The following is a 20,727-nucleotide window of genomic DNA, read 5'->3' on the forward strand; positions in this document are numbered from 1 at the left end:
GATGGTGCAACATGAATGAACCTTGAAAACATTACACTAAATGAGAGAAGCCAGACACAAAAGGTCACATATTGTATGATTCCATTTATATGAAGTATGTAGAACAGGCAAATCCATAGAGACAGAAAGCACATTAGTGGTTTCCAGGGGCTGGAGGGAGAGGAGACTGGGGAGTGAGTGCTTAGTGTGTACAGGGTTTCCTTCTGGGTGATGGGAATGTTCTCTAACTAAATAGTGATGATGGTTGTACATTACAAACACAACAAAAGCCACTGAATTGTACAATTTAAAATGGTTAAAATGGTGAATTTTACTCCAGTAAAAAAGAGTGAACACTTCCAGTCCATTTGGCCATAGTAGCGTAACAAGAGAAATATGTTTTAATCTTTACTTTTGTTAAGAATAGATAGAAATGTAAAAAAAAAAAAAAAAAGACAAAAAACCAAACAACAAAAAGGTAAAATAACTTTTTGTAACATACAGAAGTGAAAAGAACTCATCACCAGCAGACCTGCTCTATAAGTATTGTTAAAAGAAGTAGATGAATCAGAAGCAATGTGATGCCAGGTAGAAATCTGGATTTACACAAAGGAATAAAGAACACAGGTCATGGTAACTATTTGGTTAAATGTAATACATTTTCTTCATATTATTATACTTCTTTAAAAGATAAAGTAAAAATGATAGCAATTTAATGTGAGGCTTATACATGTATAAATAGAATATGTGACAATGGGCGCACAAAGGCTGGGTGGTGATAAGTTAAAGATGTATATAGTATAATCTCAAGCAACCACTGTAATAACAAAGAGCTACTGCCAATCAGCCAACAATGAGATAAAGTGAGATAAAGTGATAAAAAATATTCAGTTAATCCAAAAGAGGGCAAGGAAATAAAAGGGAGGGGGGAAGGATAGCTAGGACAAATAAAAAACAAATAGCAAGATAACAGACTTAAAAATAACCATAACAATAAACACATTAAATGTAAATGTTCTCCAAACTCCAGTTAAAAGTTGTATTTTGTCAGACTGGATAAAAAAGCAAGATACAATTATATATGTTGCCTATAAGACAACTGTAAGACATAAACAAGTTAAAAGTTAAAGGATGGAAAAACACATACCCTGTTAACACTAGTCAAAAGATGTGAAACTTTAAAATAAAAACTAAAAAATAACACCACTAAGAGAAATTAAAGAAGATCTAAATAAATGGAAAGATATAATGGGTTCATAGTCATAATATTCATATTATTAAGATGCCAATTTTCCTCATTTCGTCCACAGACTCAATGCAATCCCAATCAAAATCACAGAGAGCTTTTTTTTTTTTGTAAAAATGATTATAGAATTCATATGGAAATGAAAAGGACACAGAATAGCCAAAAAGCTTTGAACCTGAACAGAGTTGGAGGACCAGTGCCACCTAATTTCAAGACATTATAAAGCTACAGTAATCAAGATGGTGTGGTACTGTCATAAAGAAAGACAAAGAGATAATTGGAACAGACAGAGAGTCCAGAAACAGACTCACACAGATTTTTAAACTGATTTTCAACAAGGGTCTTTTTTCAACAAATGGTATTAGAACAATTTGGTTTTAATATGCAAATAAATGAAGTTCAACCTATATCTTACACACTTTACAAACGTTAAAAATGGATCACAGGGCTTCCCTGGTGGCACAGTGGCCGAGAGTCTGCCTGCCGATGCAGGGGACACGGGTTCGTGCCCCAGTCTGGGAAGATCCCACATGCCGCGGAGCGGCTGGGCCCGTGAGCCATGGCCACTGAGCCTGCGCGTCCGGAGCCTGTGCTCCGCAACGGGAGAGGTCACAACAGTGAGAGGCCCGCGTACCGCAAAAAAAAAAAAAGGAAAACACATATAAAAACACTGTGACCCTGAGTTAGGTAAAGATATTTTAGATACAACACCCAAAACACAGTCCAAAAAAGAATGAACTGAAAAAATGGACAAGATAAAAACTTCTGCTCTTCAAAAAACACTGTTAAAGAAATGGGAAGACAGGCCATGGAGGGGGAGAAAATATTTGCAAATCATATAGCTGATAAGAGACTTGTATCTAGAATATACAAATAATTCTCAAAACTCAATAATAAGAAAACAATCTGATATAATGAGCAAAAAATTTGAACACTTCTCCCAATAAGAAACAACAAAGGGCAAAGAAGCACATGAAAAGATGTTCAACAATTATGAATCATTAGGGAAATGCAAATTAAAACTACAATGAGATACCACTACACACCCATTAGAATGGCTGAACTTAAAAAGACTGACCATATCAAGTCTTTGCAAGGATGTAGAGGAACTAGAACTTTCATAGGCTGTTGGTGGAAAGAGTAAATAATACGAACATTTGGAAAACAGTTTGGCAGTTTCTTAAAACATTAGATACCTACTATATGATCCAGCTATTTCACTCCCAGGTATTTACCCCAGAGAAACAGAAGCATATGTTTATATAAAGACCTGTACATGGATGTTCATATCAGCTTTATTTATAATAGATAAAAACTAGAAATAACCCAAAATATCTACCAACAGGTGAATGGATGAACAGTTGTTGTAAATTCAAACAATGGAATGTTACTCAGCAATGAAAAGGAATGAACTATGGACAAATCTTGAAATAATTATGCAGAATGAAAGAAGACTTAAAAAAAGTAGTGTGTGCGTGTGTGTGTATATGTATGTACATAACATATATATTGATTCCATTTATATAAAAGTCTAAGAAATGCAAACTAATCTACAGTGACAGAATGCAAATCAGTGGTTGCTTGGGGACAAAGTTGTGGGTAGAGAGGGCTGGGAGAGAGAGATTCCTAAGGGGCTCTTTGGCGGTGACGCATGCGTTCATTATCTTCATTTTGGTGATGGTTTCATGGTTATACGTGTCGAAAGTTATATTGTACAGCTTAAATTTGTGCAATTTAGTTTATATCAATTATGACTCAATAAAGCTGCTATAAAAGGAGTATTTGTTTTCATTTTGAATATTTTTTAGCACTTTGATTTTGGCAATTCATTTATGTATAATCTCAGACATATTTTGAATAGCATATAAATTATTGTTAATTCTAATATCAGTCATTTGAGTTTCATCTCCATATTATTCTCAAAAACTCCAAGCTAGTTTAAATATATAATCTGCTCAAAAAAATAGATTCTGAAAAACTTTCCTTCTCTGTTTTTTTCACCATCTATCATGAATAGTCTATTGGTATAGAAGCAATCTAATAGTACTATCTTTCAGCTAATTAGTTTATGTCATTGTTTTCCAATTTAAGCAAGCAATTTTTGTGAGGCAGACAAAAGTAAAATCCATGGAATATTTCAAATTATAACGCTTTTTTTTTCAATCTCAAGGGAAAAATTATATGCTACAGTCAGCACAGACCTTGTAATTTAGGGTACTGATTCTCCATATGTCTTACAAAAAAATTTCAAACATACACAAAAGTACAGAACTGAATAATGAATCTATATGTACCTGTCACCAAGCTTCAATCATTATCAACATTTTGAGATTCTTGTTTGATCTATTGAGCTCCCCTCACCTTTTTATGGAACATTTTAAAGCAAATTCCAGGTATCATACCATATCATATCACAGATATTTCAATATTTACATCTTTTTCTAATATGACAACAGCTTTCTAAAAAATTGCCTCACACAAAGTTAATTATATTTCATTACCAGAACACTTAATTTAATTTCTTATGCTTCTCCCCTACAATTTGTATAGGGGTGTGTCCCATTTAGAAATTCTTGTTTCATTAACTGAAGTGCTCAGGAAGATGGTTTTTAAGAAAAGCAATATGAATACATATGTATAAGTTTACAGGAATGTTAATATTTTTAAGAGAAATATTTTTGATAGGTTATTCTGAAATTAAAACAAACAGGAGGGATCTAGAATATATTAACAAACAGAGGTTCATTTGTTTCTTTAGTAATTCACTTATTTATATATCCTTCCATGGTTCCACCCAGCTCCAAGCCAGTAGTGGAGCTGGCTTGTAGCAGTTTGTGAGAGATGGCTGGTAAAGTTTCTGGAATTTTGTGAGCTGGTTGTTAAACATCACTATTATTAAAAATTATTTAGATTTTTAATAAAACAAATTTTATTAAAAAACCCCAAATACTCAAAAACTCAACAATTTTAATTTTACTATTATCTATGCTCTTCAGTTTACATGTCTATTGTACAATATCTGTGTGGTGGAAACATCATGTTTGCTACTGAGCATCTTTTCTCTACTCCATGTTTAGTAATGTTATGTTGGAGGCCTGAAGTTAGTCATGGTGGGAATATTTATGCCACAGATATAAGCAAATGCTACAAATTAGAACCATCCCTCACACCCTGCCTGGACAGCCTGTTGTTAACAGTGGCCAGCACCACACTGCTTCCACCTTGAGCATTAACTCTGAGTCAGGTACTGGAGTCACATGATATATTTCTTGTCTTTTGAAATTTGAGCATAACGATCCTTCTAATGTTACAGTATTAAAAGCACATTAAATAGAAGGCACCAAATAGACAAATGTGAATAGGTCTGTAGGAAAACAAATGCAGAATACATGGTATGTATTAATAATTTTTAATATATGCCTTTAAAGTTCCTTTATTATAAGATCCAAAATATTAACATAGAGAAACTTGTTATGCTGAAGCTCAGGAAATAAAGAACCCTAGGGAGGTAGCATCTTTGGTTTGAATTGTTTCATTACTTGAATTTTAGAAGCATATAAAGTGTAATTAGATAGTGATTAAATAAGAAGATTGGAAATACTATATAAAATGTATATATATTCTTTAAATGATACAACAGAACGCTAAGAAAAATAATTATGAATCTGATTTTTAAAGAATAAGTATAATTTGGGAACTATCACATACCAAAGACTGTGAGAGCTTAAGTGTATACCAAGTCAAGTGTGTTTAATAGATAAGTGATTTTTTATCAAAGAAGGCAAAAAGAAATCTATTTTAAAAATGAGGTTTTAGTTAAAAACTTAAAATGCTACCAAAATTTGCCAAACTTGTTTTGCCAGTTGATATTTGCAGAAATCAAAGCTTTGTCTGTCTAGTCTGCATTTATATTTAGTCTGGGCATTTAATCTCTCTTTTGATCTTAGGTTTTGCCATACACTTTAAGTTGTTTTATAAGGCTTTACCATTAAGTTAGTTTCATAGCTTGTAAAATCATCTTATACTAGCGAACAGCTTATTTTAAAACTGCTCAGAAAATACATAAAGGAGTAACAAGGAATTAAAATGAACACTGTGGTTCTTTATATGTGTTTCTTTTATTTAGGTTATTTACCTCTTGTGAAAGCTGTGTTACTTGGTTCTTTTGATGTTCCAGGTCTTTTAGAACCATCGAGTTTCGTTTTTCTAACTGAAGCACTCTTCTTGCCAAATGGACACTAGGAGAATGGAATAAGAAAATTAATGCTTACAAAAGAGGAATACTATCTCAAATAGTCAAAATGTGTTTGTGTGCTTGAAAACTAACCATTTCCTAATAATACTTAAATATTAAACAGGAAAAATATGGAGTCGAATAATATTTTCAGGTGTCAACAGTGGAAGACCAATATCCCAACAACTCAAAATTTGAAAGTAACATTAAAAATCTGCATAATAATGTAACTGTGATATATTGATTATCATAGTAATAGTTTCTAGCCCTTGCTATAAAAGTGGAAAGTTACATTATGATACTTGCTTGAAAAGACCGCAAGAAAGCAATTCACAGCTTTTCTTCATTTTTATAAAAATTTACCATTTACAAACAAATAAGGCAATTAGTTGAAACAGTAATAACCTTGTACTTTGAAAAGCATCAGTGTTTTCTTCAGACAACATAATGCATTTTATAATACAAAACACAACTGAATAGATTTTCTATTGAAAAAAGAGATGGAAAAGATGTCTGAAAAGTGGAGACAGATGTCTAACAGTAAAGGCAACAATTCTGTATTAAAAGAACCACTAAAAGATCACACTGTGATCATCACAAGATGATCACAACTTATTGTACTGAGTGTAATCTTTAGTATTTTAAATCACATTAAATGTAAAATCCCAATTCTACTTTTAAGACATAATTAAGAAAAAAAGGTTTAGCTATAAGAATCATAAAATCATCCCTACTAACCACTGGGGCATAATTCTTTAAAAAATCTGCTAATAATGCTGAGAACAGATGTTGCTCCAAAGCCCCTCTCTGTAATTCCAGAAACTTAAAAATTTAATATTTATCACATTTTCATATTCTATGTGACTTAACCCATTAATCTCTGAATAGCAAAATCTGTAGAAACTGAGATCACCCTATACATCTATTTCTAAGAACTTGTTATTCCAAATGAAAAAGATGAGTTCTTTTGTTATACAGTGAATTGGGTAGCTTATTTAGATATGCTCATATCTAAATTCCTACCTTTTCAACTGGCGTAAGATTTTGCCTTAATAATCAGTTGGAGTCAGAGATGGAAAAGACACAGTCCCGTTTTCTGTCAGTCATTTTTTTTTTTTTTTTTTTTTGCGGTACGCGGGCCTCTCACTGTTGTGGCTTCTCCCGCCGCTGGCGCACAGGCTCCGGAAGGGCAGGCTCAGCGGCCATGGCTCACGGGCCCAGCCGCTCCGCAGCATGTGGGATCTTCCCGGACCGGGGCACGAACCCCCGTCTCCTGCATCGGCAGGCGGACTCTCAACTACTGTGCCACCAGGGAAGCCCCTGACAGTCATTTTTTACAAAAAACAGCTTTATTGATATAAAATTTTCTTGATATGTAACTTATAATACCATAAATCCTGCCCATTTAAACTGTACAATGGTTTTTAGTATATTTAGAGTTGTGCAACTATTACTATAATTTAGTTTTAGAATATTTTCATTACACCCACCCCCCCCAAAATTTGTACCCCTTAGCATAACTCCCCATCCTCCCAGTTCAGCCCTAGGGAACCACTAATCTACTTTCTTCCTTTATTGATTTTTAAGATGTTTGCAGTTTAAAGAACACTTATAACTCAACAATTACAAGACAGTCCAATTAGAGAATTTACAACAGTGCCTTATCTATAGAAAGTTCTGAGTAATTGCATACACACATTTTTGCACTTCTCATATGGTGATTTCCTTAGGAAGTGCAATGATTGGGTCCAAGCACATGTGCATTATGAATTTTCAGATATTCCTCTTGAGAGGCTGTACAAATTTAAATTCCTATGAACTAGAATGAAAGTTCTCCAATGACAGAAATTTTTTAAAAATTCGTTTTCTAACGTATTCTAAGTGCCTTGGAGAATACCTGGTACAATAATAATCTGTTCAGTAATAAACTGTTCAGTGAATGAACTTTATACAAGACCTCCTGTTTCTTTATGCCCTAGCCAACACTGGGCAATATCAATCTTTAAAAGTTTTGCTAACTTTACATATAAACAATAGAATCTTATTTTAAATTAAATTTGTGAGGTTAAACATCTCTACATTTGTCAGACATTTGTATTTCTTATTTAATAAATTGATGTTTATGTCCTTTTACCATTCACTTCAAATCTTACCTACGTGGTTAACTCTATTCTACATCTAAATTACCTAAAAGTATCACGGCCTCCCAAAATCTCAACAGAACCAACCTATTTTCCATTAATGTCTACTCTGCCTAATGTCCCATAAACATGTTTTGTATATTCCTTCCACTGTACCTCTGTTGGTCCTCCAGTCTGGAGAAGATAGGTTATTCCACTGATTGGGAGCCCAGGTTTTTCTGGAAGGCTCTCTCCGAGGTCCACTTCCTCCATTTCTGACCAGGCCAGCCTTCACTGATCTCTATTCCTCTGACTGACATAGGCTGGCACACAATACAGTGCTAAATTATATGGTTTTAGATATTTCTTGATAGTCTTTCAGGTGTTCATCTTTTCTCCCCCAACAGATACAATTTAAATGAAGACTTACCCTCTGTGGTGTGTGCTGAACGGAGGGGGCACTTACTAAATCCTTCCTGACTGATTTTAAGTAAATTTTGCTCAAATGCTAGAATTTTGCTCAAATTGCTACAAACCATATTCCAAGGTTGCAGAGTCTCAATATTAAAGTACAACTAATGCTCAGCATCTAAGCATTGAACTAGTAATAAAAAAGAGCATAAAGTTTATAAGGGAAGAAGGCAAATGTCACAGATACCAATTCACCGCTTCCATATTTCAACCTCCTAAACTTTTAAATGTGGCACATTGATGTGCTGAGTGATTTGGTGCTATAGGTGGATTCTGTTTAGAAATCTGGGATATTAGAAGTCAGAAGACAGGAGGGGAGTTTAGTTTAACTGAAATTCAAAGCAAGACAAAAGAAGAATTGCTCAACTAGCTGAGTTTATGTCTCCTTAACGACAATGTACATACTATGAAAACAAATCTTTAATGAGTTTTTTTTATAATGAGTAACCATGGATACAGTTAGGGGAAATGACTCCTGCTAAAGTTTGTTTGTTTGTTTGGTTATTTTCTTTATTTAGTACTGAACTCCTCAAGAAAGCACTGCTTTTACAGGCTCTCTGTTGGGACACGTAGGTACAGCATAAAATTCTTCTTTGTAATTATATAACTGCCATGTGATTTTTACCTGCACCAACATTAAGTTTTACATCAACTAGAAACCAATACCACAAGAGTATAGTTTTGTATTTGAATTTTAAACTAAAACTTCACCTCTTATCTGGTAAAATTACTTCCCCAAGGGTTACCTCTTAGCTCTCTCAGCACCTCTTGACTCAAAATAAAAGTTATCCTCTTGGATTTGTCAATGGCAGTCAGTACTTCTGATTATCACATACAGTTTCATAGTAGCCTAGCCCAGGCAGTGTGAACATGGCCGACCTCCATTTATATCTGAGATATCAAAGCACAGTGGAGGACTGATGCTCTGTCCTGAGTCCTTCAATATTGGATGGTTCTCTTAGTATTACCAAAACTCCAAATAAGTAAGTGTAGGTACTTAGTTACCTGCTAATTAGTTACTTGGTCTGAAATAACATTTGGTTTTTTGCTCTTTTTCAGTTTTAACAGGTCAGAGTCCTGTCTCAATTAGCATGGCATGGAAAAATGGTTCAAAAAAAGGGCACATGGGCCAGAACGATTTCAGCTTCAGAAAGCATAAGGTTGCTCCCTGCACTGACTGCTTTCTTGGCAGTTACTGAGGACTAAATAGTGGTGCATTATGACTACCTATAGTTATATGAGTGTTTTTCTAGTTTTTCTGTAGGTTTAAACTTTCAAGTTGATCATGAGTAGATTAGCAATAACTTTTTAAAGGTTTCTAAAACCAACCCAAATGAAATAAGCAAAACTTTCTCTAAGGAGGAAAATGAGAACTCACACATGTGAGAATAAAGGAGATGTTTTTTCCTTTATTATAAAGATTAGTCTACTGTGAAAGTTTCAACTTAAAGCTCTTTATAAAACTAGACAGAAACTAAAACAAAGATCAATAGTATGCAGTAAATCTTGCAATTTGAAAGGTTTAAAAACCTTCAGAAAAGTCTCCACATTCAGATATGCCAAAACAAACAGAGAAGCACACACTAAGGCCACGTTAGTGCCTGGGTGTTACCCATTTAGTGTTACAGGTTAAAGAGCATAACCAAAACATGCAACTAGAAAATCTTGTTTGCTATTTTCAAAACAATCACTACCAAAACAAAAGCATTACTTCAGATTTTCAAGTTTAGTCAAGAAGAGCCTTTTTTATTTTAAGCAACTTTAATTGTATATGCCCTTTTAACCTTCCACAACTTTGTCCCAGAAAGCTTAACGCAATAGTTACTGTTCATATCTCTACTGAAAATTCAAAATGTGAGTAACCTTCTTTAACAATTACAATGTGTTTAAGATACACTTTTGGAAGTTATTTTTCAAACTAATTTTGAAAAATTAGTTTTGCTACTTCTTTATTGGAAACTGGCATTATGGTCTATGTCTTAAGAAACTGATTAATATCAAAGAAAGTGAATCTCAAAACTAGTTTCATGTCCAGGGGTTGTTTCCACTAATTATTTCAAGAGGTCTCATTAAAATTTTAAAACAAAATTGTTTTAAATGAAAACTCACCTTGTGCCTCATTAAAGTTTCTGGAACATTGGCTTTACCTCGAAAATCAACTGTGTGATCTATTTATGTTAAGAAACATTAATTGACATAACAAACTTTTATTGGACACCTACTCTACGCCAGGCACTCACTGTGTGGTGAACTTCTTCACATCCATTTTCTCATTTTAATTTCATAATATACATTGGGTGGCAATAGGTAACTAGTGAAAATTTTCAGTGGCTATCCAATTTACTAACAGCAATATGGCACTCAAAAACAGAAGGCCTAAAAATTGAAGTTGTGAATAACCATTAAAAATTACCTTTTTGAAGAATATTCAATGATATAAGAAAATGTTCAGGGTGAAATTATAAGATAAAAAATTAAATTTCTAAGTTGCATACAATAATACCCTAAATACATAAGAAAATATATGTATCTGTATACATTTTTGAATGGCTATCTTTGGACAGTAGGATTACTGGTAATTTTCCTAATATTCTAAAATAAACATATATTATTTTTATAATCAGAAATCCCCTCCAATTAAGTGTTACCCTAAAATATTTAATTCTGGTTGTTGAATATATGAAATTTTAAATCAAATTTAGTATGAATGGGATATATTGTGTAGCATATGAGAAATAAGTTCCTTTGAAATTTTAATATATTTTGAAATGTGCTGATGTATAATGAAAACTTTATTATGCAAATATTTCATTTGCCATTATGACTGAGTTATTTTATAATTCACCTTAAGCTTCCATTGCTTTAATTTCAAATGTGACAAATTAAATATAGATTCTCTTGAAGGTTATATTGCTTTCATCTTAAATAAATTAAACTTAGAGCACAAAGCCATTGACTTCTTTACAAATATCCATTAAGAAATCAAATATGGACTTTGCAAACTTCAGAAATGCATCAGACCCTAAACAGGGATCTTCTTTGCCATTGGTTGATTTTGTGCATACAGTAGGCACTCAATAAAAGTTGTTGAATGAATGTGCAAAGGAATGCATAAATGTCCTCTTTGGCTATCTAGACTTACTTTCCCTTCACTCAGTTTAGATGACCTCAGAAGCACTTCCTCAAAATAACCCTCTGGTTCATCATGAGAAGAATGCCTGGCACCAGCTGGTAGGAGATATTAATAGCATGCCCATTAGGCACTTGTTCAAGGCACATAGATAGCTCAGTGATAAAATCTTTAGAAATATTTGGACAGTTAAGATTATGCAGAATATAAATCAGTTGTGGTTCCTTAAATCTTCAATCTCAATATTAAGAAATCAACATCTGTTTTGGAAATTCTTAAAAAAATAGTAAGATAATAGTAATAATTGCTTTCAATTTTAGAAGAACTCAGCATTTGGGGGCTAAAGAAAGAAAGCTTACAACAGAAAAATTCTTTTTTCTTCTTGTGACCAAGATTCTTTTGAAGGAATCAGATGATAAAATAGAGAAGAGAATGGACTTCCTCCTTCAAATTTCCATTTTTAGCATTTTACCAATCATTTGCCACTGATAAAAAAGTCGCTTGCCCACAAAACTACATTTCTATTCCTCCCTTGGCAACATAATGCTCAAAAACAGAGATATGCTGAAAATCACAAATTATCCTAGGTCACCCTCAGGAGGGACTCAGGGGAGAATGGGAATGGAATGGGACTATAACCGATTTTTTCAAGTAATACATAATTTAGAAATACTTGCATCTTCACTAAACAGAATTAACCATTCCAACTACAATTTGATATCTGGTAGTCTTCTACCCTTGATCTGTTCAGTGTAACCAGTAAGAAACTTAAATTCTAAGCATCCTGTTGTTACTTCTCATAAAATGGTCTATATCTTACATCACTTTAGATAGCTGTAAAGAGCCGTTACCCTCTGAGCCAAAGTTTCTACAAAAGTATTAGAATTAAGATGAATTGTTTTTCTTACTTAGTGTGTAATGTCTCTAAACGTTTAAATCTATTCATGTAAAAATAACAGATAGCAGCTCTGAATCCTCAAATACTCAGATGAAGAGACAATTCTACTAGGTATCTTACACCATGCTAGGTAGGGACAATGGAGAATAAACAAGAATAAGATGTAGTTGTTGACCCTGAGGAACTTTCCATCTAGCTGGGGAAACAATATGGAAAATGAGAGCTAGTGAGATAAGACAAATGCTCTGTTGTATGGTATGTGGAAAATAGACATTATAGGCAGAGAGATATACTACCCTCATCTGGGGTAGAGAGGTAAATAAGGCTGGAGAGGTAGGGCCACATGGAAGGGCTTAGAAGTCTGATAGAAACATTTAGATTTGTTATGGTAGCAAGCAGGGCTCTTTCTGCAAAGCAGGATGAATTCAGGTGGGAGAAAGGAGTTAGGAGTTAGGTCACTAGAAAACCAATTAACATAGGTACAATTTTCTCTTAGTATACTTTAAATAGTATCTCAACAAATAACTAGTGGATCTTCTAAAAATTTTCTTGGTCTTCACAAAGTGTTTTATACTTTCAATCACAGTATATATGCTAGCTCTATCTCTCTCTCCCAATCTCTTTCTTTTTCTCTCTCTCAAGTGTACATCAAGGAATGTAGACAGGTGAATAAAAAACAAGTGAAAAAAAAAGGAAGCATAATTCATTAATTTTAACCTGAAAATTGTTGGTACAAAAAAGCATTTGTAACTCACCTGAAATTAAGATGAAAATAAATTTAAAATGGTGTCATTATCACTGAATCCAATTCTAGGAAAATTCTAATGTACACTTACATTCTACCCAACATTAAACTCACTTAAAAATACATGAAATGCATGATTATTACTTACTGTGTTTGTGAGCAATTTAATATTTATGCATACTAAGAATAAAGTAACTTTATTTTGTCACTCCACTCAGTACATCATCAAAAAGCACAATGTAATTACATTTAGCTTGAATGGATAAGTGAAATGAATATATATTGATTTTACCTTTGCTTTAGTCGTCTTTTGGCTGTTGTGGGAACATTAGCACCATAGCCATAAGAAAAAAGAATCCTTTCAGCCTCATCTTCATTTTCAACTGGAAAATATTGAAGTGTACAATGTGAAATATTTTTTTTCTTAAAAAGTATGGCAGAAGTGAAAATAAAAGAGGTCATAATAATGAATTAAGGAGCATAAGAACATTTAAAAGGGCTAATGCATAACCTCAAGCAGACCATTTGTAAGCAGCAGCACAGTTATTTCGTAAAGTATATGCTTGCTTGGATTTGTTCCATCTATTTTTAAAAGGTTTAGTAAGGGACTGCATCATATGACACGTTAAGTTTTCTTGTTATAAAGCATAATAATACAGATGTTATTTACTCTGAGGTTCAAAGGCTTTCTGCATGAAATGTATGTTATGTACTTCTGAAAAAGTAATGATAAACTCAATTTCATTACTTCTTTTCTTGATAAGAGAAATGATTATTTTTAATTAGGAAAGATGTTCATTATTTTATCAGAAGAACAACTTTATCCTAACTTGCAATAATGAAATTATGCATTTAAGTAGGCTACTCTGTGAGGAAAATGTACAGTCCTGAGAATCTATTGATGGCATTTTAAAAAAAATTACAGAAAACACAGTAACACCATTTACTTCTAAATTTTGCTATTGTTACACCACTCCCCCAAAGGAATTTTAACTAAAAGGTTAATGTTTTATGGCTAAAACGTTTAAATGCGATGACAATTTACTGTAAGTTGAGATGAAAAAATATTTAATCAAAGGCTATAAAAGCTAAAGGTTTTTTAAACCTTTAAAAAGGTTTAAAATTTAAATTTAAAGTAGTTCATGACATATAACAATTTTTATAACATTATTCATCAATAACCAGTATTTTAATGTCAAAAAGAGAAACCTACTTTCAGAAATGTTTCAGGTTTAAAATAAAGCCAAATATTTTACATTAGTAAGTGAAACTATTTGCAGGCCTATCACTGTAATATGCACTTATTTGTTGTTTGATCCTTCTGTAGTAAACATTTCAGGAATATTCATAAGTGTTTTTTTTCTTCAATTTTGACCCTATTCACAGTGAACCAAGATCAGTTTTCAGAGGTAGGATTAGTAGTTATGAGGGACAAGTGTAAGCAAGAGATCCTATGTGCCATTGCTGATAGTAACATCTCATTGCTCAGATCCAAGTTGGCTTCTCCAATCCAGCTCTATCAGAACTAGAGCAGGCATTTAGATACTATCTAACGCTTGTTTCTCTTAAATAGTTCTAAGGTCAGAAGAAAGAGGGGTAAATTTAGCTAACATCTCAAAAACCCATCAGATATTGATGGACAACTTACATTTGAGTTTAATACTTACTGGATTATAACTCATGGGCTAACTATTCCAGTGGTGATTTAATTACAGAAACAATGTCCTACACAAAATGGCAAATGGTACTAAAGAGATATGAATGTGTCTTAGTACCACTATTTTTCCCATGCTAGAGGCATTAGGAAGGTATGGGGAGAATGACATTCACAGAGAACGTGCAGGAAGGAACTGCAATGTGTAAAGGCACAGAGCTGTGAAGTTTCAGTAATTGTGAGAAAAGTGGCTGAAGTTAGTCTGGAAAACAATAGTAGTAGAAAGGGAGGCCAAGTTCCAACTGTGAATGGGACTAAAGTCTTGTTTGCTAGGCTAAAGAGTCTGGATTTTATTCTAGAGACAACAAGAAATTAAGAGATTAGAACAGGTAAGTGACATGACCAATAGATTTTTGTTGTTGATGCTGATATTATAGGAAAAAAAATTCCAATAATGGGAAAAGGGTGACCTAGATTGGTAGCACAGAGAACTCCTTACAGGTTATAGTAATAATCCAGTTGTGACTTGGTCCATAATAGCAATGGAGGATGGAGAAACGAACCTGGATTCTAGACAAATGAGTAGGTATGGAGGTGAGATGAGGCACTAGATAGGATGAGGGAGGAATCAAGGTTGACAAAAGCTAGTTGGGTAATTAGAAAGACTTTAACCTTACTAACAGATCGAGAATACAAGAAAATTAATACGTCTTAGGGAAGGAAGGGAAAATATAAATAATGTTACATCTTCAATGACTGCAAGAATTCCATACAGACCTGTGAAATCACTAGCCTGTGGTCAGTAACTGAAATTGTGGAAAGGGATAAAATTATCCAGAAAGTAGGTAAGTAAGAATTGAAGAGGATGAGGGGGAAAAAAAACACCCTGGGAACCAGAAAGAGATAAAAGAAGAGACAACAAAAGCGAAAGAGAAGAAACAATCAAAGGCAGGTGACTTAAGCAAGAGAAGACTTTTGAGAAATGTGACAAATGCCCAGCAGAGGTTACAAGTAGGATGAGGTTGGAGAGTAGGTCCCTCAATTTGACAATTAGAAATCTGATATTTAAAAAAAATTTATTTAGCTTCTAGACAATACCTGTACTTTTAACAATCTGATGACGATCTTTGAAAACGAAACTCCTCAAATATACAAATATTAAACTTATTTGATTACAAAAAGCAATTCAAGTGTAAACAGGATACTGTAATTTGCCATGGTTACACCTTAACAAATGAAGTCTAACCATCTTCATCTCAGCTGAATTAGATGATAATCGTTTGAATATTGTACACACTATAGTACTAAAAAAGAATGTTCTGCACTTACATCTTACAAATTTTGTTTAATCAGTAAGTATTCGTTAAACAAGGATAGGAATATTCTAATTTCCAATGTCAACAGATAGAAAAGAACCTAGTTTACTAATCTTCCAAGTACAAGCAAATGTATTTTATTCTAAGATACTTTTAAGATGGTTTATAAAATATCATAGCAAAAAATTAACTTATGTATATTTTCTAAAGATTTTGTTTAGAAAATATTTACACTCATGGAAAAGCTGAAAGAAGTGTACACTCATATATCCAACATCTGGATTCAAAATTAAACATCATACTATATTTATTTCTCACACATTTATCTATCACTGTATCCATTCATGAATCCATCTTATTTTTTTGATGCATTTCAAAATAAGTTGCAGACCTGTGCCTTCACCTCCAAACAGTTCAACATGTAAATCATCAACTATAGTTGAATATTACTTATAGTTCTTTTCTAAAAATAAAATTTACATATGGTGAAAGGTACAAATCTTAAGTCTATCATTCAATGAATTTTGAGAAATATAAATAGTTGACCCTTGAACAACAGGGTTTGAACTGCTTGGGTCCACTCAAACATGAATTTTTTTTTTTTTTTGGTGGTACGCAGGCCTCTCGCTGTTGTGGCCTCTCGCGTTACGGAGCACAGGCTCCGGACACGCAGGCTCAGCGGCCATGGCTCACGGGCCTAGCCGCTCCATGGCATGTGGGATCTTCCCGGACCGGGGCACGAACCCGTGGCCCCTGCATCGGCAGGGGGACTCTCAACCACTGCGCCACCAGGGAAGCCCAAGCACCATTTATTGAACAAACTTTCCTTTCTCTAGCTGAATGCTATGCTTCCTTTATTAAAAATCAAATAATCAGACAAGTGTGGGTCTCTTTCTTAGTTCTCTATTCCATTTTGTTGTTGTATTTGTCTTTCTTTATGTCAGTAGTATACTAGCTTGATGCTGTAGCTTTATATTAAGTCTTGAAGTGTAACTCTTCCAATCTTGTTCTTTTTTTTTCAAATTATTTTGGTTATTCTAGTATGCATATGTTTTCTTTGCCTTTAGGCAAATAACTAGGAATGAAATTGCTGGATCACTGGATAGGCTGTTTGGTTTTATAACAAAGTGTCAGTTCTTCCACAGTCTCACCAACGTCTGGTATAACCAGTCTTGCTAATTTCAGCCATTCTGGTAGGTGTGCCCTGGTATTATTAAAAGTAGACCTTTTAATAAGTCCTTTGAATTTCCACATAAATGGAATACAAAAATGTTAAAAAGAAAAAGGAATTATGATTAGGACGATATTGAATTTATAGAATTCATGATATATCTATTGACGTTTTAGCAAGTCTTCTTTAATTTTTCTTAGCAATGGTTTGTATTTCATGTTGTTCAATCTACTCCTACATATTTTGTTTTTTGATACTATTGTAAATGAAATTGCTTTTTAAATTTCTTTTTCCAATTGTTTGCTTCTAGTGTGTCTGTGTATATATATATATATATATATATATATTTTTTTTTTTTAAATTTTATTTATTTTTGGCTGCATTGGGTCTTTGTAGCTGAGCAGGGGCTTTCTCTAGTTGCAGCAAGCGGGGGCTACTCTTTGTTGCGGTGCGCAGGCTTCTCATTGCGGTGGCTTCTCTTGTTGAGGAGCATGGGCTCCATGTGCGTGGGCTTCAGTAGTTGTAGCATGTGGGCTCAGTAGTTGGGGCACGCAGGCCCTAAAGCATGTGGGCTTCAGTAGTTGTGGTGCATGGGCTCAGTAGTTTCAGTGTGTGGCCTCTAGGGCGTGCAGGCTTCAGTAGTTGTGGTGCACGGGCTCAGTAGTCATGGCTCGCGGGCTCTAGAGCGCAGGCTCAGTGGTTGTGGCTCACAGGCTTAGTTGCTCTGCAGCATGCGGGATCTCAGTTCCCCGACCAGGGATCGAACCCATGTCCCCTGCACTGGCAGGTGGATTCTTAACCACAGCACCACCAGGGAAGTCTGAGCTTCTAGTATATTTCTGTGTAATTATTATAGCCTGTTAAATTTACTTATCAGTGTTAGTGATTGCTTTGTAATCTGAAAATACAGTCTTCCTATGCCTTTCCGATCTTTATACTTATTTTTCCTTTCTTGCCTTAGCTCATGGGCTAGGAGTTCAAATACAATGTTTAATGTAAGTTATGAAAATAGAAATCCTTGCCTGGTTCTCTCCTTTAAAGGGAAAGCATTTGATATTTCATCATTAGGTATAATATTAGCTGTACATTTTTTCTAGATATCTTTTATCAGATTGAGGAAGTTCTCTTCTACTCCTAATTTGTTTAGACAGAGGGATATCTGCAAAACTATAGAGATACAGAAGTATGGAACTTTCAAAATAATGCAATATGATAGGGAATGGCAAGGCATAAAAAAGTACAAAGATAAATAAGTCTAATCATAAAAAGACATGCTAAGGAATTTGACTTCAGGCTGTTTAAAGTTGATAGGGGAATTAAAGCAGGTGCATGGTATGATCAAATCTGTATTTTATAAAGATTACTCAGATTCCATGAAGAAACTGAAGATAAATTTGGAAACTATTGTAATTATCAGACACTGGCCTTGGAAATTAAAAAAAAAAAGGCAATGATAGGAATAAAACAAAAGTTTTTCTTAAACTGGGCTATCAACACAATACAGTCTTTACGAGAAAAGGTGCCCCATATAAAGTCAACCTCAACTTCAATTGAAGTTTTTAAACCCATTTTTATAAGAATGCCACTACTATTTCTGACTTCTGAACAGAAATAATGTACTGTAGCAAACATCACAGTCAATGGTGAAATGTTTATTTAGAATATTCCCTTGGAGTCAGGGACAACACTGGAAGACAGACAATAAGAGGAAAAAAAAGAAGTAGAAATTAAAGTCAAAGTCTATAACACAGTGTATGCAATGAATTTCTATCTGTCCTTCAATTTCTATCTGTCCCTCAATTTCTATCTGTCCCTCATTCAAATGTCATCTCCCTTCTCAGGGATTCCTCACCTCCAACATGGAATTAACTCAAGATCTCTTCTGTACTTACACCAAGAACTGCCTCTCTCTTGCTAATAGCACTTTAATTATCTGTTAATATGTTTGTCTCTCCCAGCAGACTAGACTAGGAATACCTATAAGCAAGAATTATTGCATGAACTCCATATCCCCAGATCCTGGCATATGTATTCACTTAATAATTGTTTAATGAATGAGCTAAATAAATGAAAAGATAAAACCTTGGCATATGTAATCACTTTATTGCTAAATGAGTGAGGTAAATAAGTGAAAAGATAAAATCGATCATAGTTATATTTTTTTTGATCTCAACTACTAGAATTAAAGTTAACTAATTTTTAAAAATTAATTAATTAATTAGGCTGTTTTGGGTCTTCGTTGCTGTGCACAGGCTTTCTCTAGTTGCGGTGAGTGAGGCTATTATTTGTTACGGTGCGCAGGCTTCTCATTGCAGTGGCTTCTCTTGTTGTGGAACACGGGCTCTAGGAGCATGGGCTTCAGTAGTTGTGGCTCGCGGGCTCTAGAGTGCAGGCTCAGTAGTTGTGGTGCATAGACTTAGCTGCTCTGTGGCATGTGGGATCTTCCCGGACCAGGGCTTGAACCTGTGTCCCCTGCACTGGCAGGCAGACTCTAAGCCACTGCGCCACCAGGGAAGTCCAAAGTTAACTGATTTTTAAAATGTCAAGTATTCTTTCAAACAACAAGGTACAAGTTATGTTTCAAAGAAATATAGCAAAGCAGTTTTAGAAACAATATCAGGTTCCTTGTGCTGCCAGAAAAAAAAGCTGTGTGTGGAGTGGTGGGAGACTTACTTTCTGCAGTTTGCATTATTATTTCATCAAGCTCTTTTTCCAGTTTCTCATAAATGTCTAGCCTTGCCTGATGTTCAGAGTTCTGTGCTTGAAGTTCGGTAATACGTTTCTCAGAAGAGGCTTGGAGACTATAAAATTCTTTAGTTAAAACCTAAGAGTGGAAGAAAAAAAATTGCGAAAGCAGAATTAAATAGGTTGACAGTTAAGACAAAAAAAACATGATACAAAATTTTTTTTTAATGATTTAGACATGAAGTAGCTCAATTAAGATGACTGAGGAGGTAAAATACATTTATTTCTCAGGAAAATAATTTGTTTTTAAATGAAAATTATGAAGCACTTTACTATATAAATTGAAAAAAAATTAAAACTTAGTAATAGTTATAGGAGTAACATTAGCATTTGCTTATTAGAATTCAAAAAATTCAATAATGCTATACTCCTCACCTAGGTGGAGGTTATTTATCTGGTGACCACAGGTATTTGAGAAAGGCTTACAGAGCTGTATGTAAAAATTATACACTCATAATGAGTCCTTCAGTTTTTCACCAGAGATTATTTCATTTAGTCTTTTTTAAATTTTATTTATTTATTTATGTCTGCATTGGGTCTTCGCTGCTGTGTGCAGGCTTTCTCTAGTTGCAGTGAGTAGGGGCTACTCTTTGCTGCGGTGCGTGGGCTTCTCATTGCAGTGGCTTCTCTTGTTGCGGAGCACGGGCTTCAGGTGTGCAGGCTTCAGTAGTTGTGGCACATGGGCTCAGTAGTTGTAGCTTGCAGGCTTTAGAGCGCAGGCTCAGTAGTTGTGGCACACAGGCTTAGTTGCTCCGTGGCATATGGGATCTTCCCGGACCAGGGCTCGAACCTGTGTCCCCTGCATTGGCAGGCGGATTCTTAACCACTGCGCCACCAGGGAAGTCCTATTTCATTTACTCTTACCATGGTTTTAATAAGATTTTTGGTTTGCTGAACAATCAAAAATTCAAAGCAGCAAATCAAAATGTAAATGTGAAGTGCTACTCGGGGCAGTATCAGAAAATGCCTTTGTATAGAAAGAAAGGCTAAAAAATTATTAAAAGGAGATATAAAAGAT

The 20,727-nt window shown here is 34.3% G+C and overlaps 1 protein-coding gene across 13 annotated transcripts in view; it reads right to left on the bottom strand.

Annotated features, from left to right (window-relative positions):
- Positions 1-20,727, bottom strand: part of PIBF1 (progesterone immunomodulatory binding factor 1) — a 212,218-nt gene that overhangs the window by 60,652 nt on the left and 130,839 nt on the right. For all 13 annotated transcript variants that reach the window (XR_003791696.1, XR_003791697.1, XR_003791695.1 and 10 more), the window contains 3 exons: positions 19,638-19,788; positions 13,116-13,206; positions 5,361-5,463 (listed from right to left, as the gene is read on the bottom strand). Coding sequence is in view for 9 of the 13 variants with exons in the window: in XM_029209987.1 (XP_029065820.1) it covers positions 5,361-5,463; positions 13,116-13,206; positions 19,638-19,788 (345 nt within the window). In the remaining 4 variants the exon portion in view is untranslated. The remainder of the gene's footprint in view (positions 1-5,360; positions 5,464-13,115; positions 13,207-19,637; positions 19,789-20,727) is intronic.

Source organism: Monodon monoceros, unplaced genomic scaffold (genome assembly GCF_005190385.1).
Source record: "Monodon monoceros isolate NGI ecotype Baffin Bay Population unplaced genomic scaffold, NGI_Narwhal_1 Super_Scaffold_8, whole genome shotgun sequence".
In the NCBI taxonomy this organism is placed as follows: domain Eukaryota; kingdom Metazoa; phylum Chordata; class Mammalia; order Artiodactyla; family Monodontidae; genus Monodon; species Monodon monoceros.